At 33.9% G+C, this 25,614-nt stretch overlaps 3 protein-coding genes and 1 long non-coding RNA gene across 4 annotated transcripts; 2 read left to right on the top strand and 2 right to left on the bottom strand.

The window, feature by feature from the left end:
• Positions 1-604: 604 nt before the first annotated feature.
• Positions 605-1,525, top strand: LOC110688548 (cytochrome P450 750A1-like). The gene has a single exon (XM_021865317.1). The coding sequence runs from the start codon at positions 605-607 to the stop codon at positions 1,523-1,525; it is 921 nt and encodes a 306-aa protein (XP_021721009.1).
• Positions 1,526-5,037: 3,512 nt separating this feature from the next.
• LOC110688081 lies at positions 5,038-5,937 on the top strand. The gene is made up of 2 exons (XR_002504506.1): positions 5,038-5,123; positions 5,746-5,937. It is a non-coding gene; the product is annotated as an uncharacterized LOC110688081 (long non-coding RNA).
• A 613-nt stretch (positions 5,938-6,550) lies between these two features.
• On the bottom strand, positions 6,551-9,695 carry LOC110688549 (sodium/pyruvate cotransporter BASS2, chloroplastic). Its single transcript, XM_021865318.1, has 8 exons — positions 9,687-9,695; positions 9,232-9,359; positions 8,849-8,930; positions 8,279-8,330; positions 7,645-7,742; positions 7,395-7,553; positions 6,818-6,907; positions 6,551-6,723 (listed from the first exon to the last, which is right to left on the bottom strand). The coding sequence occupies exons 1-8, from the start codon at positions 9,693-9,695 to the stop codon at positions 6,646-6,648; spliced, it is 696 nt and encodes a 231-aa protein (XP_021721010.1). The 3' UTR covers positions 6,551-6,645.
• A 6,880-nt stretch (positions 9,696-16,575) lies between these two features.
• On the bottom strand, positions 16,576-21,159 carry LOC110688080 (cell division control protein 48 homolog C-like). The gene is made up of 7 exons (XM_021864760.1): positions 20,425-21,159; positions 19,659-20,308; positions 19,324-19,476; positions 18,007-18,123; positions 17,753-17,857; positions 16,782-16,844; positions 16,576-16,692 (listed from the first exon to the last, which is right to left on the bottom strand). The coding sequence occupies exons 1-7, from the start codon at positions 21,155-21,157 to the stop codon at positions 16,591-16,593; spliced, it is 1,923 nt and encodes a 640-aa protein (XP_021720452.1). The 5' UTR covers positions 21,158-21,159; the 3' UTR covers positions 16,576-16,590.
• Between the last annotated feature and the right edge of the window lie 4,455 nt (positions 21,160-25,614).

The raw sequence follows: 25,614 nt of genomic DNA on the forward strand, positions 1-25,614 counted from the left end.
TTTTATTTAATCATTTAATTATATGGATGAATTAAGCCACTAACTACACTTACGTTGGGGGTTTATTGAAAGATGAAAAGGTACACGATGCTAATAATCTGGTCTCTCTATCACCGAGAAAGACCAAGCAAGAATGGTTATTTTTTTCACAGAGAGAGAATCGAAAGTCAATTAAGTTAGTAGTATATAGTATATACTACGAAGTATTATGTATTAGTTACAGACCTTGAGCTAGCAACTCTTTAAGTGTAAATTTCAAATTCAGTTTTAAGCTTGATTGCTTGACCTTTCGATATAATTTTTCGATTAATATTTCTAAGCTTGTACAACTTTATGATGTTATCAATTGCACGTCATGTTTTTTTAAAGAACTCAGCTTGTCACATTCTCCATAGGTCAGCTATGTATAATGTATTCCCAAGTGGCTCCCTATAATAAGAAAATTATAAATAAAACCAATGCAAAACCGCTACTTCACAAATTGCATTATTATTTACTATAAATAGGGTTATTCTTGCTTCAATTACTATAAATAGCCCCTATTGACTTCAACTTGAAAAACATAAACCCTGAACCCTCAAAACAATAATTAGCATAAACACCAATGGAGGCACCATCTTTGGCCGCGAATGTGCTCGCATGGCTAGCTGCCATAGCCATAGTACTCCTTACTAACCACCTTTGCCGACGTAAACTTAGCCTACCACCAGGCCCAAAACCATGGCCTATCATTGGGAACTTTAACCTTATTGGATCTCTTCCTCACCACTCCATCCATGAGCTCTCAAAAAAATATGAACCTATAATGATGCTCCATTATGGGTCAGTTCCAGTGCTAGTAGGCTCATCAGTCGAAATGGCGAAAAAATTCCTTAAAACACATGATGAAACATTTGCCGGAAGGCCTAAAAATGCTGACGGAAAGTACACAACTTATAATTATTCCGATATAACATGGTCTCAGTATGGCCCTTATTGGCGCCAAGCACGAAAAATATGCTTGATGGAGCTATTTAGCTCCAAGAGGCTCGAATTGAATGAGTATATACGAGTAGAAGAACTTAATTCCATGTTAATAGGTATATTTAACACTAATGGAGAACCCATTGTGTTAAGAGACCACCTATCTACTATGAACCTAAATGTGATTAGTAGGATGGTGTTAGGTAAAAAATACTTGGATAAAAATAATGAAGAAAAATCGATCGTAACGCTAGAGGAATTTAAGTTAATGCTTGATGAATTATTCTTGTTGAATGGGGTATTGAATCTTGGAGATTGGATCCCTTGTTTAAAGTACATGGATGTACAAGGTTATGTGAAGAGAATGAAAATTTTGGCTAAGAAATTTGATAGGTTTTTGGAGCATGTGTTGGATGAACATAATGATAGAAGGGAAAAAGAGAAGGAAAATTGGGTGGCTAAAGATATGGTGGATGTTTTATTGCAAATTGCTGATGATCCTACAAATGAAGTTAAGCTTGAAAGAATTGGAGTGAAGGCTTTTAGTCAGGTATGTATGTAACTTTGTTTATATACATTTACGACAAGTTTTCCGAACGCGATTAAGTCATCTTTGGTCGAAAAAGTTTTACGACGAGAAACGCATAAAAATTTTACGACCATTTTGAAAGACTTGTCGTAATTATATTCTTACGATGAGTCTAAATCTCGTCGCTAATGTGAACAAAATACAACCAATATACTTGTCGCAATTCATTTTAAAAATAATTTAAATTACATTTCTTAATTCTTCACTTTATTCCAGTAGTTTTATATTTTGCTTTTGTTGCGTTTATTAACATAAATCAAAACCAAACACAGTACACATTATATAAAATTGAAATCAAACAAGAATTATATTGCAACTCTTTCATAAATTATTAGGAATAAATTAAATTTAAAAGGGAACATAAAAAATTTACAAGAATACAAAAATCCTTGGCAGTTTCTTTAAAACTAAAAATTAAACTTGAAAATCTAAATTACAAAGCTACCTAATACTCCTTATAACTTCAACAAATATAGCCATCTTGGTCTTAATTGCTTGCCTTTTGCTCTTATAATATGAAATTCCCCTTAATTCACAACCCCTATAAACAAAAAAAAAAAAAAAAAAAAAAATAATTGTAAATATTAGATGAGATGAAAAAAAAAAAAAAAAAATTAAAAAAACACTATGCTTAACCAGCCATATCTGATATAACCACTAAAGGATATTCTTGAATCAAAATTGGTAAACATAAATTCATAAAAAAAATAAAAAATAAAAAATAAAAAAATAAAAAAAAAAGTATGGTTGTAATTCTAATATTTTTTAAAAAATATTGTAAATCTAAAAAAAGCAGGATAAATAGAGAAAAAAATGAGAACTAGAACAAGAGTTAAGATAGAGAATTAAGAATTACTTACTGTCATAGACCTAAATTGAAACAAGCAAAGTTGCCAGAGTAGATATATATGGATTATGGACATGGTACTTGAAGAAAAACTATCATATCATATACGAGTAGTAAGAGAAAGATGGCAAGAAGTAATCGAAGATAGAAATAAAGAGATAAAGAGAAGTAGAAGAAAGGGGAAGAGTGTCGGCGGAAGAATTAAGTAAACAAAAAACCTAAGTAGTCCTAGAAAAAATCCCGCTCTAGCTTAGTTTTATTTGGATGAAATTTTCGTATTTTCGCGACCAGATTTTAACTTTACGATGAGATGTTTGTCTTGTTGCAAAAAGTTTCTAATATTTACAATCAGTTTAAAAATCCGGTCGTTGTTCTAGTTAATTACAACTAGAAACGCGTATGGTTGTTATTTTTGGTCGCAAAAAATAAGCTATTTCCTTATAGTGATTATATATATAATGGCGGATCTAGGGGGTACACAGAGGTACAGCTGTACCCCCAGTTTGTGGGAAAAAAATTAATAACAAAAGAGACCGCCTGTATTAAATAGGTGGTCTCTTAGGTACTGCTATATAGTTTGCCAACACAACTAATCAGTGCGCCTTTTTTGTGTTAAATTCAAAGAGACCACCTATTTAAAAAACGGGTTCTTAGGTTATTTTTTTTTTTTAATATTTTCTACGCCAAACTAGTACTTTTGATCAAAGAGACTATTGTTACAAATAACAGGTCTCTTAGATGATATCGTTATTATTTTTATTGATTAGTACTTTGGATCAAAGAAACCTATTGTTACAAATAACAAGTCTCTAAGATAATCTCTTTTTTTATTCAAAAAATATATTTAGTTATTCAATTATAAGTCTTGTTGTCGGAAGATAGGGTGTATAGTAGACCTGGCAATCCTGACCTAGACCTGATGACCCGACCCATGACCCAAAATTGACCCGAAAACATTAACCCGAAAATGACCCAAAACCCGAAATTGACTCGACCCATACCCGACCCGAAAATGGAGTTGACCCGATCTTGACCCGACACCTGAACTGACTCGACCCGAAATTGACTAGACCCGAAGTGTTTGACCCGAACAGAACCGATACCCAAAATTGACCCAAATTGATCAGATACCCGAAATGTCCCGAACTAAAATTACCTTATAATTGAACTTAAAATGTCTTGTACCAAAAGTAACTCAAATTATTCATCTTCAACCGTAGCTAAGGTCATAAACTGAATTGATAGTTTCTATTATAACAATAACAAAATATATACTCAATATAAAATTATTCATTTGAGCTTGATTCACAAATGAAACAACCCGAACATGACCCGACCAGATTTTGACCTGACCCGAATATGACCCGAACATACTTGACCCGAAATTGACCCGAAACCCGAATAGACTCGACCCGACCCATACCCGACCCGAATGTTAGCTGACCCGACCTGAAAGTAACCCGACCCAGACCTGACCCAAATAACCCATTTGCCAGTCTAGTGTATAGTACACACAAATACTAATACAATAGTGAAATGGTTTGTTAACTCAAAATTTAGTTAGGAAAAAATTATTACGCTCCAAATATTACTTTGTATTTTGTAATTTTTTTTTTTATTAAACTTAATTTTTTACCCCCATTTTCCAAATTCCGTATCCTCCACAATTTCTTCAATATTAAAAACCTAACCAAAACAACCTACATTCACTAGTAGAAAAAACTAAAAAGGCACCCCCCTATGGCAGCGGTTCATGAAAACCGTTGCCAACTAAAATGAGCGCCAATTAAAATTTCAGAGTTGGCAATAGTTAACCGTTGCCAACTGTTTCTTTTTTTTTAAAAAAAAAATAAATAAAACCGTTGCCAACTCTTAAATTTTGGCAACGGTTAACCGTTGCCAAATACTTACTTTTTTTTAAAAAAATAAAATAAATTAAAAGGGTTAGATTTGGCAACGGTTAACCGTTGCCAATTGTGAAAAAAAAACCCGGTTTTTCATTTCTCAAGCCTCCTGTATACTCCCTCCTGTTCTTCGTTCTTCTTCAATTCATTAAAAACATTGACGCGCGTTTTCTCTCCCCCCTTCTTCATTCAGCAACTCCCCTCTTTGTTCCTCCATTGAAGTACTGCGAGCTTTCTCACCTCCGTTGAAGACAATACTCGTGTCGTACTCTGGCAATAACTCCCTCCATTGAAACATCTTCAACCGAAGGTAAGTAGCAATTAGGTTTTACTTATATACTTCCATTGATGAATTCGTTCGACTTTTTGGTGGATTTGATTTACAATTTAGTAATTATAAGTTCCTGTAATCTAGGGTTTGTCAATTGAAACAACTATAATGGACTTGAGCCCTATGTGACTATGTCGGAATTTGGAGAGGTTGGCGCTTTTTAGTAGTGAGTAATACTAAATTTGAACCCTAAATCCCTAATTGTTTAATAATCAACTCAATTTTAGAGAATTTTGCATTATCTGAATTGTGAATTTTGCATTATCTAAATTGTGAATTTGTGAAATGCTCGCCTAGTCGCCTGCTCCCGCCTCCAGTGCTCTGTGCAGCTGTGCTCTGTCCTCTGCTGCTCGCCTAGTCGCCTGCTCCAGTGCCTAGTCGCTGACTTGCTGTCTTGCTGAGTGTTGGGCGTGGCCCTGCTGCAGTGTTACTCCGCCTGCTCCGCTGCTCGCCTCAATCATTCAGCGCCTGCCGCCTCCGCCTAGCAAGGTAGGTAATCATCAATTGATTCTTTTTTTTTTTTTTGGTGAATTTTTGATCAAATTTGCATTACTTGTCTCTTAAAATTAGTATATACGGTGAATGTTCATTGAATTTGCATTATTTGTGTAAATTGTGTTTTGACTGTTAAATTGAACTTGTTAGTTTATCTGTTTATGTCATTATGTGAAATTGTGAATATGTGATGCCGGACATTGTATAAGACAACAATTAGACTATTAGTGTAAGGAGGATTATAAATTTATAATTAGATTACAGTGTGGACTGGTTAGTGCTTAGTGGTGCTAGTCGCATATTCGGCTGGAAGTTCCGTATAGACTAGTGGAGATATTAATTTGTTGATTTTAGTCTTGTCAATTTTAAGCTTGTTAATTATTAGTTAGTATTGTAATCTTGTCAATTTTCTATTTGGATGATTTTTGTAAATAATTTTTCTGGGGAATATTGCTTGATTTAGTTGAATATTGCTTGATTTAGTTGAATATGAACCGTCCAACCAATTATGAATAGGGGTAATTCGTTGTTGGGGTTATTTGCATATGATTCATACTTGTGATTTCATTTGTTTTGTTAACTTTGTGTTTGATTAGGTTGTTGAATTTATATGCAGGGAAGACTCAGCTTATCAATCATTTTCTAATCAACAAGTGTTGGTATATTGTTAATTTGCCTGGATATGGGTGAGTCTCTGTAATTTTGGTTTTAATTTGGGCAATTTCTGTAATTCTTGAGTCTATTTCATGCTGGGAATATTGTATACTTGTATTGTGAATCAATTGTTATTCGTGTTTATTCCTGATCATATGCTTGAATCATATTGAAGTGCCAAAAAAAGGATTGCTTTTACGCCTTGAAGCATTGCTTCAAAATTATTGATCATCCTGGAAATAGCAGTGTTCGTGTTGGGAATTATCCCGCGTTGTCTAGGAGGTTTTCGGTGTCTAGTGCTCAATATACAAGAATTATAGAAAATAGGCATCCTAGTAGCCAAAATGGCCATAGTTGAGCCATTTTGGTTGAAATTGCGTTCCAAGACCACTTACTTGCTATTTTCTTGTAATCTAAAGCATTAGTCACCTATAACTAAGTGATTATGACATGTTTTAACTAGTTATGAGTTCAATAGAAAAGAAATATAGAAAATAGGCATCCTAGTAGCCAAAATAGCCTTACTTGAGCCGTTTTGGTTGAAATTGCGTTCCAAAACCACTTACTTGCTCTTTTCTTGTAATCTCAAGCATTAGGCACCTATAACTAAGTGATTATGACATGTTTTAACTAGTTATGATTTCAATATACAAGAATTATAGAAAATAGGCATCCTAGTAGCCAAAATGGCCTTACTTGAGCCATTTTGGTTGAAATTGCGTTCCAAGACCACTTACTTGCTCTTTTCTTGTAATATTATTCCGACGGAATAAATAATGGAATGTGGAAAACAATGGCTCCTAGATTTGGCCATTTTCGGCAAAGAAAAAGACTCCTATGATTTATATTGAGATATATTTCTCTATTCCTTGAAATCATCCTTGTTATCAACCGGAATGGGCATGTTTCTCCAGTAAACAGCGAGAGCACTACCACCGACCTGTAAAGGCCAAAAGAAGGGAACACTGGCTCAGTTTGATATATGCACATAGACAATGATTTAAGATATAGAGACTTGGCACAGAAACTCGTACCGCCATGAAAACCACGCTCACAGCAGAAGGGACAACAAGAAGTGGGTTTGTGAAATGTTTTTGAGCCAGCAGAAACCCGAGTGCAGAACTCTGCATCATGCATGTAGAAAGATCAACTTAATTATTATAGTTCTTTTCACCTTACGAATAGATTTGAGTTATCACAAGTACCCAAGTATCTCTTCCATACATAAGAGCCCTAGTTTTATTATACTGAGTTTTATTATACTGGGTACAGACGAGTTCAGACAAGGGTCAACAATAGCCAAGGTATTGGGCTAATTAATTTCGGGTATGTTCATAAAGGAGGAGTTCAGGTGAGTAGAATGAAGCCTTCCCTTTACCCGCAGTCAAAATTTAACTTCGAGCAAATTGAAATATGTTGCATATACAGTATGTTCAGGTATTGAGCAAGTTAGGAGCAAAATTCGATTTTCATGTTATGTACCGTATGTCAATCAGCAGATCAAGAATAAAGGATGTTGCATCAAATTGAAATATTAAGCATACGACATGATGGCAAAAGAGTAGCACTTGTCCACGATGAGTTTCAAGGAAAAAGGGAGAAGCAACTTGCCTGCATTCCACATTCTATAGATATAGTACGAGAAGTGGATTCACCGAATGATAATTTGGAGATAAGGTAACCAATTGCAAATGCAGCAGCATGCAAGAGTGCAACTGGCAAAATCAGCTGTGGTCCTTGTGCTTTCAGGACACCTGCAACTTGTCCAATCTAACATATAGAGAAAGAAACGAGAGTTAGCTCATATGATGCCGTCAAGGTACTGTTAAAGAAACAAAAATTGCATGATGGAAAAACTTACAGGACTGGCACAAAACAAGGTAGTGAGGATCACTCCAATCAGAGGTGTTATTGTGATAATCTTTGCAGTAAACTTGGGGAAAAATTCGTTCGCCAGTACTGCATTATAGTGCAAAACAATCAACTGAATTGTGTATTTTTTTCATACATAAAGGGACCAAAACAAGTCACAACAGCAGCAGCAGCCATCTTGTTTTCTTGGTCCCTTGATAAATCAATGATCAATCCACCTAATATGATAGTTGTTACACCAATCGTCATTCCCAAGGAATTATCACGTGGGAGTTAGTTTAAGGGATGGCCCTCAACCATATAGATGCGCTTTCTGCAGGGCTGGGAAGGTCATGATGCCTGAGATGAGTACGCTAGTGGGACTCAGTTTATAAAAAGTAAAACACACTGCAGTATGACTACTGCCGGTGGGATCTAGGGTGGCCAAAAATGCATGCAAGCTTGGCCTTGACTTGTCAAAACTAGTAAAGAGGCTGTTTCTGAACCACTTAATCCCTTCTAATGCCATCATAGATACCCAATTGGCCATACTAGGCAATAAAACTGTAACCCATGGGCTATACTATGAATTGCAAATAAAATCCATCATAAAGGATAAAGGCTAGACACCATCTTCAAGTTACCTCCAATAATTGTTGGTACCAAGACAACCTGGAAAGTGCTCAGAGCCAGACCCTAGAAAGAAGAAACAATCGATAAATTTTCTCAGTGGACAAACATCGACAATTAGCATGCACACATACATACAACATTCATAAACCTCAGGCTCCTCATATATGAGAGTTACCAGCTTGAGAATCGCTAACTCTCCTCTCTGGCCTCTCAAAATCTATCCTTAACAAATCAATAAACTCTATCTTTCAGTGATACAGCTACATTAACAATCCATTAATTTTCTCTCAGTGATAACTACATAATCAATGTAAATAAAGAGAAATGGTAGAACTATAAAATTGGAGGCAGTAATTTGTAAATCCTTTCTTTTTGTCTTGTCTGTCTATCCCCTGTTTTCTTTTCTCTTTATATATCATTTTTGTCTCTGTTTCCTTACTCTTTCGATTTGCCAATAGGTTAACTTAGCCCCTTCCATTTAGTACAGATTCTCACACCCATAACAATACCAAAATCTTTTTAAATCGAATAGTTGTGATTGACAAACAACCATTTTATGATTTAAGAATGAGTGGACTCACAGCTGCATCAACAGGGACCAGTTGGCCAGCTAGAAGCTTAGTGAGAAGTGGAGTCATAATGATAGCTCCAATGGTTGAACACCTATAATTATCACAATATTAAAATAATTAAATAAAGAATAAGAAAATAAAAGGATATTTTTCTTTAAAAAATAAGAATCTCACTGCAAGTTCATGGTGTATAAGTATGATATCATAAACCAACAAAGTCACTGGGTGTCAACATAATTTACAGGTATTATAAGTAACACTTAACCAAATGCAGACTCAACTTATGTCCTAAAGCTTATTCATAATACAGGTTTATCCCACAGATCTTTCTCAAGCTCAAAAGATTCCCCTCAGCTATAGCAAAACAAGTCACATTAACAAACTGAACTTACGTTGTCATAAGAATTGAGAGTGCAACATTTCCTTTTGATATATAGGTTGCAACATTTGATGCCTGGCCTCCAGGGCAGCATGAAACAAGAATCAAACCAGTAGCAAGAGGTGCGGACAATTTAAGAGTCTGCAAGATCAATGACAATCAGTGAAAGTAGCTTACATTGTGTTTACAAGCATTAGGCACCTATAAATAAGTGATTATGACATGTTTTAACTAGTTATGATTTCAATATACAAGAATTATAGAAAATAGGCATCCTAGTAGCCAAAATGGCCTTATTTGAGCCATTTTGGTTGAAATTGCGTTCCAAGACCACTTACTTGCTCTTTTCTTGTAATCTCAAGCATTAGGCACCTATAACTAAGTGATTATGACATGTTTTAACTAGTTATGATTTCAATATACAACAATTATAGAAAATAGGAATCCTAGTAGCCAAAATGGCCTTACTTGAGCCATTTTGGTTGAAATTACGTTCCAAGACCACTTACTTGCTCTTTTCTTGTAATCTCAAGCATTAGGCACCTATAACTAAGTGATTATGACATGTTTTAACTAGTTATGAGTTCAATAGACAAGAAGTATAGAAAATAGGCATCCTAGTAGCCAAAATGGCCTTACTTGAGCCGTTTTGGTTGAAATTGCGTTCCAAAACCACTTACTTGCTCTTTTCTTGTAATCTCAAGAATTAGGCACCTATAACTGAGTGATTATGACATGTTTTAACTAGTTATGATTTCAATAGACAAGAAATATAGAAAATAGGCATCCTAGTAGCCATAATGGCCTTACTTGAGCCTTTTTGGTTGAAATTGCGTTCCAAAACCACTTACTTGCTCTTTTCTTGTAATCTCAAGCATTAGTCACCTATAACTAAGTGATTATGACATGTTTTAACTAGTTATGAGTTCAATAGACAAGAAATATAGAAAATAGGCATCCGGAACGAAAAGGAGTTTTATAAAAAAGAGTTTGAAGTCGGGACAGGTCGTGTAGGCCGGCTTTACCAATAGGTACGTAAGTCACTAACCTACTGGTTAGGAAACTATGTGAACCAAAGGCCTTTCTTCATTCTATAGGGCGAAGTTGTTCCCTCTTCTCTGGTAACCCGCCGCTGGTCATATACATATAGAGCGCTCCGCCCGCCACCGCATATGTAGAAAAAAGGGGAGCGGGGAAGGAAGAACATTTAACTTTGACACATGAGGTGGCGAGTTTGGCTAGGTAACATAATGGAAATGTATCGGACTGCAAATCCTGGAATGACGGTTCGACCCCGTCCTTGGCCTCGGAGAGTAGCGAGCAGCACGGAACTTGAATCAAATCAATCAAATGGCATAGTAGAGTAGCCAAAATGGCCTTACTTGGGCTATTTTGATCGAAAATGCGACCTAAACCCTCATATTGCTATTTTCTTGTAATTTCATTCCTTAGGCACATATAACTAAGTAATAATGTCATGTTATTATTATGAGTAAGTATGAGTTCACTTACGTTTTGTGTATTATTCCAAGTTTTGTTTGGGTCATTCCTACTAACTAACCCCAATTATTATTAATTCACTTCTACTAACTCACATTTTGTGTATTCTAAGTTTTGCAAGGGGCAAACGGGACAGCCATACACGAGCGAGGAACTCCATGTAATTCGAGAGATGTTGGCGACCTACATCACATTTAATTTGTAAATATCGTTTACTAGCTAGCTACTTCATCAATCCTAGCCTTAGCTTACTAATTATGTACTATACATTATTATAACTAATTAAAATTGTTTGTAGGTAACATGACACATTTTTCTAAATAATATCATCTCTTGCGATTGTTATTATTATTTATGTTTTGTTATTAATAATACTAATTATTGTTACTATTATAATCATTATTATTATTATTAATATTAAATATTATAATAATAATAATTATTATTTAACATGTATATATTATTATTGCAGCCAAAATAAAAATACAATTTTTTTTTAAAAAATAAAAAAAGGCGCCATTGTAGTTGGCAACGATTAACCGTTGCCAACTCAAGCAATTGGCAGCGGTTAACCGTTGCCAACTCAAGCAATTGGCAGCGGTTAACCGTTGCCAATTGCTTGAGTTGGCAACGGTTTTGAACCGTTGCCAATTATTTTGGGATTTGGCAACCCTCAAATACGCAACGGTTCAAAACCGTTGCCTTTGGGGGGGTTTGAACCGTTGCCAATTTGCTCTTTTCGTGTAGTGATTATATTCATTGTTTTAAATTGTTGTTTAATTTTTTTCTTCTTATAGTTGAATATATATATATATATATATATATATATATATATATATATATATATATATATATATATATATATATATATATATATATATGCTGTTGAAATTTAGTGGATCTTTAGTAAGGCAACTTCTTGGTTGATTATCACTTGATTTTTTGAATATTTTTTTTAATCACTAAATCGAGCTTTTTTGTATGTATTAATTAAAAAGATTATATTTGTACATGATTAATGGGATTTAATGTTTTGTAGGGCCAAAGTAAACAAAATATGCAAAAAATTAAATTTAAGTAAGAGTAATTAAGTATAAATAAAATAGATTAATAAAGTTAAATAGGTCAATTCATGTTGACACCATTTCCCTCACCCTTTCCTTTGTGTAATAAAGGTATATATTAAAATATTAGAGTTTTACGTTAAAATAAATTTCAGGATTTAATTGCGGGAGGCACTGAAAGCTCATCAGTAACTGTTGAATGGGCAATGTCTGAACTCATAAGAAGACCAGACATCATTGCCAAGGCAAGAGAAGAGATTGATCGTGTCATAGGAAAGGAAAGACGGGTTCAAGAAAAAGATATACAAAACTTACCTTACATTTGCGCAATAGTAAAGGAAACAATGAGACTGCACCCGATAGCACCTTTGCTCTCGCCTCGCCAAGCAAGGGAGCAAGTCGAAATCGAAGGTTATGATATCCCTAAGGGTTCTTTGTGCTTGTAAATACCTTTTCTATACACAGAGACCCTGAGGTCATTGTCAATACATAATTTTAAATTAATTACTAATATATTTTATTCTCAATAAGAAAACATCATGAATAATAAAATACACATGGCTTGGAGACGATTCTAACAGCTAGATAGAATGGAAGCTAAATATGTACTCCATCCGTAGTATATATCAATCTAATAATATACTTTCTCCGTTAACAGTTACTTGCAATATTTGCCATAAACAGGTGCTATCTATTATGTGCAACAAATGTTGTTTTTTCTTCATTTAGTAAGTTTTTTTTGTAAGAAATGACCAAACTGACCTCACTAAACCAACTTACTCCCTTAATCATTTCACTAACCATACTCTATTATAACCCTAACTTAACTCAACTAATCTTCAAAAAAAAAAAAAAAAAAAAATCAAATCTGTAAAAAAAAATCATATCTCTCAACATTCATCTTGTTCATCAAATTTCTCACTTCTCCTTCATCATCAAAATCTCACTCCTCCTAGTGGTCATCATCAAAATCTCTCTCCTCCTTCATCATCAAAATCTCACTCCTCCTTCATCTTCCCCAACTTCTGTCCAGATCTGGAAATGGTTGCCTGCGGGTTTCATGCATGGGTGTGGTGGTTCAGGCCGGCACGAGTTTCGTGGATGGTGGTCTAGGTTTTATGGGTTTCATGGGTGGATCTAGGTGTCGGGGGTCTAGGTTATGTGGGTTTCGTGGTGGTGGCTTAATCGGAATTAATACAATTCGTGGTGGTGGTTCAATTCGTGGGGGTGGTGGTTGTTTTCGGTGGGTTTTGGTGGTTGTTTTCGACAGGTTTTGGTAGTGGTTTTCGGTGGATTTAGGTAATTTTCAATGGGCTTTGGTGGTGGTTTTAAGTCGATTTGTGGGTGTTGGTGGTTTTTGGTGGGTTCTAGGTTTTCGGTGGGTTCGGTGGTGGTGGCCATGTACTATAAATTTTGTATTATTATTATTATTATTCAAAAACGAGTTGAGGGATCAATGAAATAAGAAATGTTGCTAATTCGGGTTAACGATTTTGTTTTAGGTTGAATTGAAACAAGCTCATTTGGCTAGGAGGTCGGTTTAAGTTTGCTATGAAATAAAAATTAGTACTGAATCAATTACGAACTTGTTTATTTTGGTTTGATGCGAATTTCAACAGTGTTGTTATTGCAAATAACTTGTCTTTATTTGTCTTTTCACAACTTTATATTTGTTAGGGGTGAGCACGGATCGGAAATCGGATCGGATAACTCGGATATCCAATATCCGACCTTTTTTATAATGCAGTTAAAATTCTAATTATTTGGCAAAAATTATTTGTTCTTTTTTTGAAATTATTTATTGTAAAGGCCACACAACCAAACAATGTTGGTATTTGAAGGCCGTTATTCAAGATCTAGTAGATGCAAACAAACTTCTTGTTCCTCTAGGCGGCCAGAAGTGATAAACAACGATGAAGACAAAGCCAAGATGAACACTTTGTGCAAGATTTCATGACTCTTTTTTTTTTCCTTATTTTTCTTTTTCATCATTCATTTTACTTTTCCCCTCTTTATTTCTAGCATAGGTTTTTTATTCCCAGACTCTATTATGTTTTTATGTTCTTATTCACATTTCCATTAATAAAATGAGCCTAATTTCCTTTACATCTCGATCATGTCTTTTTCCAAAAAAAAAAAAAAAAAAAATCAATTGCTGAACCAAACACCGATGACTTGAGGCACCTTTGCAACCCCTTCATTCCCCTTAAACTTTTTTATAATTTTAGTTAATATATACTCCCCCCATTTTTAAATACTTGCTTCATTTCTCCATGCGCGGAGTTTTAGGGAAAAATTGGAGAAATTAATAAAATATGGAGGTAGTGGAGTTAATGAAAAAATCAAATTGCAAAAAGCAAAAGTAGTTGAGAGAATTGGAGGGGAGAGAATATAAAATTAATAAATATGATTTATGTTAGGTCCGCTAGTTGAGAGAACTGAATTACATATTGTAAAAGTTTTCCAAATAAGAAAATAGAGCAAGTATTTAAAAACGGTCGGAAATAAAAAAAGTCGAGCAAGTATTATAAAAACGGGGAAAATAATGAAAAATATTGATAGTCAAAAGTATATCTTCAAGATTGTACTAAAAAAAATAGGCACATATGGGACGAAACCACAGGAGTATTCCGTAGTTTATAGATAACAACTAAAATTCCATAAACAAGAACATGAAGTTTTACAAAAAGATAATAATATTAATATAAAATTTATAGTGAATGGCATCTCAACAATAATCAAGATGATCCTATAGCTAATAACCCTCATATAGTCATATATGCAATGGTTTTGTGGTATTGTCCCTCTAAAATTACTGCTTTTAAATATGTCCCCAAAATGAAGTTCTATACAGAAGCAGGGCTTCAAGTATAGCTCATCGTCTCACTGCAATGGGAAAGTTAAATGAGCAGGGGTAATACATGAGCAACATAGTTACCCTTCCAAGAACATGAGGAAAACATGAATTATGTTAAGTCAATGCCATCAACAAAGATCCCAAGTGAGGAACAATTCATACCACCACCGTATAGTAGTTAGTACTTAGTAGTCTTGTCACGCTTTTTATAATGCAGTTTAAGCGGTAAGAACCATTAAATTCAACACATTACCTTTCATGGAAAAAAACAAAGCAGTATTAGCAGTAGAAAAGGCTCAAGTGTAAATCATAACTCTAAGGGACACTAGTTGAGTAAAACCAACAGTTCACAACAACTTAAATATAAATATCAAAATCATGGAATTAGGCTAAGATCAAATCAGATCATATACAAAAGGAAAAAAGTTCGAATCAAACAGATAAGAAAACATGTTTATTCTATATCGCTATATCATATCACAATAAAAAATAAAAATAAAAAAGAGTTCAGGTCGAATTAGAAATAATCAAATCAAATCAGAAAACTTGTTTTCAAATTAGTATTAATAATAATTTATTCATTTTGGACGGCATTACATGAATAAATGCATTATCTGCATGGTACAATTGTAAGTATGATGCACATGTAACATGTTAAGGCATCTAGAGAGATGTAACTTTTTAATTTTGTTGTATACTATTAATATGCATTTCCTTTTAGAGGTAAATTTTGATTGAAATAGGTTCTTTATAAAAGCAAAATCTATGTATGAAGTAGCATAGCCAACACAAGAAAAATACTTGTCATACAAGTTTTATTTTTTTACACTTTTGTAATTTAAACACGAATGTACAAAGCTAAAAACAACACTAAATTGTTTTGTTAATAGGATTTTCAGTTAATTTCACATATTTGTAAGTTACAATAACAATACTCCCTTTGTTTTTACACTAATCCGCCTTTTTACCTTCTCTCTTATTTATTTGTATAAGAGTAATAATAGTATTCCTATCAAAATAAATTAATAGTCATAATTTTATTTACATTCTTAACTTGAAAAAAAATCAGATCAGAGTAGATTTGAACAGATAAATTCAGACCAGATTTTAGGTGAGCTAAACATAGCCTTAAACATGGCAATGAAACTATATGACTACGTTAAGATATAGACTACAGATAACAAACTCAATGAAGGCAATTATTTTATACCTCCACGTGTTCAGTGCTTTTGTCTCAACATTGGTTAGGTTGGCGAAAATTGCGTGCCAAATTATCATAGAAATCTCTTTGCTGCTCCCCCACATAGAAATAAAAGAATATACAAGACATGTTAGACAGTCATTTTTCATAAAGTTTAAAACCCCAACGACGCAATTAAAACAATTATACCTTTTTGTTAACAGAAGGAGAAAATCCCGCCAATGCTTTTTCAAAATGACTATTATTTATTATGCAAGGAATGTCACCTGCACCCCTTTGCTTCAATAATAGCTTCTCCTCATGAGCAAACCTATTGGCTTGGCGCATCTAGCAGTATTCCAAAAAAAAAAAAAAAAAAAAAATACTTAGACTATATTGCTAATTGAAAGGAATATAAAGATTTTAATGAACATCCACTGAGGGATGTAGGAGTACCAGAATTGTGATAAAGACATAGCAAAGAAAAGAAACAGGGAATGGCGTGAACAAACCAGGCGATCAAGGTCAGCACCACTAAAATGATCACAAGCTGTTCTCTCTGCAATAGCAAGTAAATCCACATCGGTATCTATAAGTTTCTCTCTTGTAAGAGCTTTCAATATTAAGCCACGTTCCTGTGAACTAGACAGAGGAATGTATAATAGTTTCTCGATTCTTCCAGACCTCAATAAAGCATGATTTATCACCTCAGGTCTAGAACATCCAGATAAAGACTGTCAAATAGGAGGATTTTGGCATTGATAAAACATATTATGAGCAACGATAAGTAATTAAAATAAAATTATACCTATTTGTAGCACCAATGACATAAACCCCCTGCCTTTCCTCTGCACCATCTAGCTCAATAAGAAGCTGCAATGACAATTCAAGATTTTAACATCTGAGTGCATCTTCCATGTGAAAAATAAAACAAAACTATACAGTGGTATAAAGTGAAGAACCTGCTTAAGTATCCTATCAGTAACCCCACTAGATTCTCCATAATTAGCAATCAAAGCATCCACCTGTGACAAGTTCAGCATTTTCAAATGTCATCTATTGAATTTGATTCCTGAATTTATCTTAGTCCTATTCTTGTTATGATACACGCAATTAGCAATACACTGATATAAAAGAAGAATGGGCAGATAAATGGGATTCACATGATTTATTAGTCACTAAATTGTTGTTGGGGCAAATTGGAATTTAAAATGGGTAATGTTATATGCAGCCCTCAAGGCGTATATAAGCATCTAAAACATTATATAGATTAATACTCTGCATTGATTTAGGATTGCAAGACTTTCGCATAGGTTAGGGAAATTAATGTTTGGTTTAATATAATATTACCACTTCTGGCTTTGTATTTCCAGCCACACCAAACACCATAGGTAGGAAAGAATAAATACGAAAGTGTCACAACACCAAATCCAACACCCCCCCCCCCAAAAAAAAAAAAAAAAAAAAAAAAAAACCTTAGAGAAAAAAAGCAAATTTCATGAAGAAAAACAAGAAAAGCAATAGTGACCTAGATAAGGTCATTGCCTATTACACAACAATTTTTCTTTTCAGAAATCCCATCATATTGCAAAGCCGAAAGCTTGATCAACCTCTCCCCCCCCCCCCCCTCCTCTTTCTCTCCTATCAAAAAAATACAATGTTCCAACTGTTTCATGAAGAAAAGCATTAGTGACCTCATCATGTAGATAAACCCATTTTCTGAAGAAAAAAAAAAATGTAGATAAACCCATTGCCTATTACACTACAATTTGCCTTTAAGATATCTCATCATAATGCTTGGCCGAAAGGTTGTTCAAATTTGCCTCTCTTGGCTATATTAAAACTTACAAGCCAACAAAGGAAACTAACAACGAGCAACAACAATGTGAACATTTAAAACAATAATTATAACTTCAAGAAAAAATATTCATACCTCATCAAAGAAGAGAATACATGGAGAACATTTCCTTGCACGCTCAAAGATCTTGCGAACAGCCAATTCACTTTCACCAACATATTTGTCCATAAGTTCAGGACCCTGGTAAGGTTTTTTTAAAAAGCAGAACATTGAGTACTTCATAGCAGGGTGAGTATGCTTTAAAGGCACAATCCCCAGAAAGCAAAGATGCAAACAGACAGGGGTGAGGGGGTGGGGGTGATTTACAGCAGGGAACAGTAAAAATAGACCTTGATGTAAATGAAACTTGCACCAGCCTCATTAGCAACAGCCTTGGCAATCAACGTTTTACCACAGCCAGGGGGGCCATAAAGCAAGAATCCTGCTGTCAAAGCTTCTCCAAATCCCTGAATAATGTCAGCAGAATTAAGAGTCAATATACAAAAATCATCAGACATAAGATGCTGCTCATAAAAGCAGACATTAGAACCAGATCAACAGTCACACTGGCTTGAAAGTTGAAATGGTGTAAAAAAAATTTAGCTGCAATGACTCATTATAAAGTCAGTTTACAAAAAGACAAAATATCACAGGCAGCGGAAGGATTCCCAATGACTTCTGTAGAAGCAGCAAAGCAAGTAGGCTTAAAATAGCAGATAAACCTCTCTTAATTAAAAAGGACAGCAGCTTATCAAATAATGGGTAAAATGAACTACTAATTATAAATGGCTACAAGTCATTAAGGCCGCGTTTGGTTTTTATGGAAAATGATTTTCCCATTTTCCTTTGTTTGGTTTGTAACCGGGTGGAAAATAATTTCCCAATGGTGGAAAATTGCATCTAGTGGAAAAACATTTTCCTTTACAAAACAAGGGAAGCCTCATTTTCCTTCCTCTTTCACTTTCCTCTCATCCATACCCACATTTCCACTCCTATTTTTTTATTTCTCTTTAACTTTTCTGGTAAGAACCAAACAAAGGGAAATTATCTTGCAAGTGTGGTTTTCCTTGAAAGTATGTTTTCCATGAAAACTAATTTTTCATTGAAAATATTTTACATCAAACCAAACGGGATCTAAACAGAAAGTAGACAAACGGTAAACCATTACTACACATGCAGCAATCCTAAGTAAACCAAAAACGAATTACATTTATCCAATAAGAAACTGCATGGAAAATACAAACTGCACATTGCACACGATTATTTAAATAAATAAATATTGCATAACAAACTAATGGTAGCATGAATCCTATTCTAATTGACATCAACTCAATACAAGTAGTTATCAGTAATTCTCGAATAACAAAGTCTAGAATGCTACTCCACATTAGTTTTAGTGATTGCAAAACACAAAATCACATCTTACACACTTTAATGATTACAAATATTGAAGAAACAATGACTACGTAAAACAAGTCAACTAAGAACTATTAGGAAAAAAAAAAATTTAAAAATTAAAAATAGAAGAACAATCACAGAAGTTCAACAGTCAAAATGTGTGTAGGTTAAGAGTACGTGCAATCTAATAAATATAAACGCTGTAATCAAACTAATAAATTTGACAAGACCAGAAAACTTGAAAAAAAAATATTAGTATAATTAATTACCTCATAATCTTCAGGATTTCTAATAGGATCAACTATACAGCTCTGGAACTCCTGCCTTATCGTGCCAAGGCCTCCAAGATCTTCCCACTTCACATTAGGAACAGGAGAGAAACCTTCCCTCTTTAAAGATGGTTGAACATTCTTAATTGCAACCTAAATCAATACATAGTCCAGGAGGAAAAAAACATCAACATACTTGGAAAAGCACCTATATCCATAAACTAATAATATTTCATGACAATAAATGGCAAAAGTAGCAAATTTTACAATGGAACAACACTTTTTTTACACTTGGGAAAACATTTACAGGAAAGTTCAAGCTGACATTGTGTTACCTCAAAATCTGACATTTTGGGGCAGAGTGTTTCCATTTCTCCAGGCATAAAACGTAGTTGCTTCCACCAACCGTCAACTGCACACACCTTAAGAACCTCATCCTTCTTAAAGTTTATCATCTTCCTCATAGCATGTACAGAAGCTTTCCTAACATAATCTTCCAGGTCAGCCCCAACAAACCCTGCTGTGTCCCTAGCCAACTTTCTAAGGTTCAAACCCTCTTGAACACCAAGATCACGTGTCAAGACTGAAAGTATCTCAAACCTTGCATTTTCACCTGGAACTCCTAGTTCAATCTCCCAGTTAAATCTTCCAGGTCGCCTTAATGCAGGGTCAAGAGCATTTGGGCGGTTGGTTGCTCCAACAACAAGAACATGGCCTTGTTTGTTCTCAGAAACTGAAATCTCCTGAACTGCTGGAGATGAATGTACTTTACTCTCACTCACAGATTTCTTTTGACCAGCTACAGAAGCATTCTCACATATAGTATCCATGCATTTCAATAACTGAGTGACAATTCGCCCTTCTTGCCTTTTCTGCGAGCTCTCTCTTTTCTCCGCAATGGCATCAATCTCATCAATGAATATTATTGAAGGAGCAGTCCTACGAGCTTTTAAGAAAAGCTCACGGATGTTTCCTTCTGACTCACCTTCAATATGAAAACGCAAGGAGCCACAACATCAAGTACTGCTATAGTAGGCTCTTTAAAGGCCACAAAACATATCAAAAACATACGTAGTATAAGCTAGTTCTGACATGACATACCTGATACACCAGATACAATCTCAGTCGATGCAATCTGATACAGAGGAAGGCCGGCTTCATTAGCAATAGCTTGAGCCAACATGGTCTTGCCACACCCAGGAGGCCCATGCAGTAAAATTCCTGTTGGTGGCCCTGCACGTAATTGACACAGCCGATTGAGGACTTCAGGGTAACGAAGTGGGATAAGCACATCGGATATTAAATCCTCCAATACTTCACGCATGCCACCAAGATCCTTAAACATGGGATGCGTGTGCACCTGATCTCTACCGTCATCTAACTCCATATTTTTCCTTCCTATTCCTCCAGTCTTCTCAAGCATCACAATATTCTCCATCTCATCCTTTTCTAATAATTCTATATTTTTCTCATTTTTGGCCTCCGTACTCTCTTCTGTTTTATCAGGTTCAAATCCATCCTGACAATAGGCTTCCCTCAACATTGTTCTCATCAAGTCAAACTTCGGACTAGAATCCTCCGATGATAATGCTGAAGTCGATGTCGATTGTTGCACTTGAACATCTCTACCGCCACTACTATCATTCCGCGGGAAACGGGCCTCCCTAACAATTTTGGTGAGTATTACGTCTTTCTTCCTCCTGTACTCCGGATAAGTCTTACGTAAATATCTCACAGCATCCTCCTCACTCTCAAAACGGCTGCAATCCCCCAAGCGTTGTTGTAAAGTCCTAAAAGCGCTACGACCACCACGGGAATTCGATCCCTTTCTCATTGTGTTATACAATTACATAAACAAAGTAATTTCATAGTACAAAATAAACAAAAACCGCATTCCTTTCCGATTGAATTGAATTAATCAGGTATACATTCAGGCCCGTCCCTGAGCCAGGGCAGGAGGGGCTGCCGCCCTAGGCCCAGGGAAAAGTGATCTTATTTCATATTTAATTATCTCGAATTATACATAATTTTAGGGATATTTGATTCAATGGAAATTGATATGACGATAACAACAACAAATAACTTACCTTAGAGGTTGCTTCAATGGGGGATCAAGAATTAGATTCCACGGAGAACGCTTCAATGGAGAACGTTGAGTGCGCTTCAGTGAAATAACTGAGAGGAGAGAGGTAGGAATGGAGGCCTTGGAGCCCTATTAAATTAAATATTTAAAAGCCATGACCCGACACAATTATAATATAGGTTAGATCCGTCTAATAAATAAATGGGGCGGATCTTTATATAATCATCTAATTATGGAACAGCCGGGCTTTATAAGGGTTTTAAATAAATAAATAAATCTATACTAAACAAGAACTCTTGCAAGTCATACAAAATGTCACGTGGCATCTCCCTAATATTCATTTATAGTTACATATTTTTATATTTTTTTTATTAATTTAAATGAAACCTTTTCATTTATGTCTTTTCATCATATAGTTAATTAGTTTTCCATTTCCTACTCTTTCAATGTTTATTTATTTATTTATTTATTTTAGGAAAACTATTTCACTGTATATTATGAATCTTAATAGCCTTCCATAATACTTACCGAAAACTTCAGTTTCCGACTCTCATCTCAAATGATAGTCATTATAGCTTAGAAATACTCTTTTTTCTTTTTTTTTTTTTAACTTCAACCCATAAAATCTGATTCAACAGCACTAACCCCATTATCAAAAATACAACAACAATTTTCATTGGTGTCCTTTGGCTTCTCTCAATCTAACTAAATAATGTTTCCATCTTTTATGCTTGTATCTATACAAACGAAATGTATTTTGAAAGATTCGAAGTGCGGTACATATTCAAAGTTTATTGAAGAGATGCAGTCCAATTTTTCACCAGGTAATTTCGAAATTAAGAAATTTTCCAATTTGGAAGTCTCTTCCTTTTCTTCTTCCCCTCTCCCTTCTTTTCCTCTTCCCTATTCTGAAATTCCAAACCACAAAATACATTATAATTTATACTTCCTTGCAGTGCCCTTGACGATTGCTTAATTTCGAAAATCACTTGCTACAAGTTTCTTATTCAATATCTTCGTCATAATAAAGGTTAGTTTTTTAAAAAAAAATAATTTGTTGTAATTATTTTTCAAATTGCAATTTAGATTCTAACTTAAATCAAATTTTGATTCCGACAAATTTGTTGATATTTGTTCTGGGTCTTTAAAATGCATGGTGGAAAGATGTTGTTGTATAAAAAATTGATTTTGTGCCGTGCTCTTAGTATATTAATTTTAATGGATGAATTCTGTTTTTGTTGTATTAATCATACTTCGGATGGAATTTTTTGGTACAAGAAATTGTATTTGACGCTAAAATGGATTCTTTTTTTCCCCTACTATGCATGCAACTATTGAAAGTTTTTGTGAACTTTTCAACTACTTTATGTTGCATTTTGAAATTTGATTTTGTGAACTTTATATTAGTATTGATTTGCTTACTGTTGGGTTTTGTGGGTTAAAATTACATTTTTTATGTCAGACATCTCCTTTAATCAAGCCAATTTAAAAACTCTTGTAAATCAATATTTTGTAATTTAATGCTTGATATAGGATGTATCAAATTGGTTATTAGAATTTTGATTGTTATTTAAATTTAAGTTTTGTTTGATTGAATTGAAATTCAATATTAATAAAAGTTTTTGGCATTTAAATTCATAATTTTTTCGATTTAAAGTGTTGTAACTTGTAAGTAGCCCTATGAAAATTAATTGGTATTTCTAATTACTATCTCACTTGCATAATTGCCGTAAGATTATTAACAATGCTTAAACACATGCTAAACACTAACGGAGTATGTAGTATTATTTTTATGCACATAGCTCTTGACTAGACCCAAAGTTCTTAGGGAAGACATTTCCCCTGCCAACATCACCTTCCATCAGTTCGTGTTTGTGTTATGTGTTTGGAGCTTTGGAGAATTGGATGTTGAGGATGGGAGGGGGGTCATTGCACACCATTTAACATGATATTGATTATTGATCCCTTAAATTCTGATGTTGTTAGTTGACCAAAATGTAGCTTGATTTAGGCAGGTCTAATTCCTTCAATATGCTAGCAGAACTTCTAACTCACCCTTTCCAAAGGATGTGTTGTATAGGGTATGTTGTTGGTTGATTAGTCTTCATGTAAAATGTTTAAAAATTTAGCATGATTGCTCTTTTAGTGAAAAGTGGGAGGTATTATGTATCTATAGGCTGATTAAAATTTAAGCATGGCTGCTCTTTTAGTGAAAATTGGGTGGTATCATGTATATGTAAGCTGATATGTTCTGATGCTTCCATTATGTTTGTAGTCTCGGAAAAGAAAGTTAAGAATACTTGAGGACAACACTGCTAACATTGAGGAGCAACAACATTTTGAGGAGGTTAAGGAGTAGATCCAGCCAAAGAATTCATAAATAACTGAGGTATGTAACATTTGCAAAGAGTTTGCTACAACTTAAATTACATGTATGTACTCACCTGAACATGCTTTTCCTTATTGTAGTGAATTAATGATTTTGAGATTTTATGCAGATAATTTTGACATAGCGTTGCAGGAAATATTTCGTATGTTGATATTTAAGCAAATTGGATGACAAAAACAAGAAATACGTACAATTGCTTCCATATAATTTGAGTGGACTTATATACTCTTAAACAGAAACACTAAACATCCCCCATCCTTTTAATTTCGCTCTATTTCTCACTTAGAATGAAGAAGCAAAACGAATTGAGCCAATGAGCATAAAGACCAAGGATTTGATTGTTATTCGAACGTGGTAGGAGGACAAATCAAGCATTATGAATTGGTGATCTTAAATATTTTCATAATTAAGATTGATTGAAGATATATTCTTATTTTTGAATTTCTAATTTCACTTGCTCTAAGAGGTTAATAAACTTATAGGACAATTAAATCACAATCAATTCCAAAACAACTTTTGGATTTGATTATGCTAATTCATCATGATGAGTATTCTGATGTTTTTAAACGCATTTTGTTGCCAGATTGTTCATGTAATATGCCCTTTAGTTGGTTTAGTTTAGAACTTACACCTTTATTATTAACACCTCAATATATCATACTTTGAACTTAAGAGGTATTGCTTTTTTTTTTTTTTCTTTTTAAAACCTTTTCTCCAGATATTCAAAATTGTCTTCATAATGCCTGTAAAATTGTAAAATTATTGTAGGTATGTAGCTTCAAAAAAAAAAAAAAAAAATGTATTGCAGGTGTTTACTACAAGAACAAATGGCGTTGGAGAATAAATAAAATGTGTCATTTGCTATAATAGGAGATTTCTAAAAAGCTGTACATTGATAAAGTTATGATATTACATATATTTACCTTCACCAGTTATGGTGAAATGAGATACGTAGTATGTAAAAAATGGAGTAGTATCATTATTGGGGATAATTTGCTCTTTAATGTAGCAATTCAATTTATATTGTAAAACATTGGATGTTGTACTTATTCTGCCGTGTTGCTAAAAAATTAGTTATACTATAACTTTATGTACCATGTCAAAAAAAAAAAAAAAAAAAAAAAAAAAAAAAAAATACTCTGTACAAGGTATAAGTATAGGTTCACTTTTTTTTTTTTTTTTTTTTTTTTTTTTTTTTTTTTTTTTTTTTTTTTTTTTTTTTTTTTTTTTTTTAACGGAAGTATAGGTTCACTTTGCTTCACTTAATTACCACGAATTATAATACAATTTGAATTTCCCTGAATACCTTGAACCCAAACCAAAAGCACTTTTAATATAATATAATATTCTTTCACAAAAAGAAGATTTGTTAAAAAGTTTGACCCGTGCAATAATACTAGTTTTATTTGTTGGCAGAGTTACTTTTTTTTGCTCAATGCAATTTTTAGTGTCACGTGGCATCTCTCTAATATCTATTTGTAGTTACATATTTTTATATTTTTTTTATTAATTTAAATGAAACATTTTCATTTATGTCTTTTCATCACAAGTTAATTAATTTTCTATTTCCTTGGATAAATGTACTCTTTCAATGTTTATTTATTTATTATTTTTTTTTAGGAAAACTCTTTCAATGTTTATTATGAATCTTAATAGCCTCGAATAATAGTTACTGAAAACTTCAGTTTCCAACTCTCATCCCAAATGATAGTCATTATAACTTATAAATTCTCTTCTTTCTCCCCATTTTTGCATGTCGAAAATTTATTTTCCTTCCTATTTTTCTAATTGAATTATACAACCTTACACCACAATTGAG

The sequence above is a fragment of the Chenopodium quinoa genome, unplaced genomic scaffold (genome assembly GCF_001683475.1).
Source record: "Chenopodium quinoa cultivar QQ74 unplaced genomic scaffold, ASM168347v1, whole genome shotgun sequence".
Taxonomy (NCBI): Eukaryota; Viridiplantae; Streptophyta; class Magnoliopsida; order Caryophyllales; family Amaranthaceae; genus Chenopodium; species Chenopodium quinoa.

What these genes read in the sequence shown, in the direction of transcription:
- LOC110688548 (XM_021865317.1), top strand. Translation starts at nt 605, where the DNA reads ATGGAGGCACCATCTTTGGCCGCGAATGTGCTCGCATGGCTAGCTGCC.
- LOC110688549 (XM_021865318.1), bottom strand. An exon ending in GGTACCAACAATTATTGGAG is followed by an intron (nt 7,743 to 8,278) that starts GTAACTTGAAGA and finishes ACTATAATGCAG; the next exon opens with TACTGGCGAACGAATTTTTC. An exon ending in CCTTGTTTTGTGCCAGTCCT is followed by an intron (nt 7,554 to 7,644) that starts GTAAGTTTTTCC and finishes TCTATATGTTAG; the next exon opens with ATTGGACAAGTTGCAGGTGT.
- LOC110688080 (XM_021864760.1), bottom strand. Translation starts at nt 21,157, where the DNA reads ATGAGAAAGGGATCGAATTCCCGTGGTGGTCGTAGCGCTTTTAGGACT. An exon ending in GTATTCTCTTCTTTGATGAG is followed by an intron (nt 16,845 to 17,752) that starts GTATGAATATTT and finishes AACTTGTCACAG; the next exon opens with GTGGATGCTTTGATTGCTAA. An exon ending in CTGATAGGATACTTAAGCAG is followed by an intron (nt 16,693 to 16,781) that starts GTTCTTCACTTT and finishes TTGTCATTGCAG; the next exon opens with CTTCTTATTGAGCTAGATGG.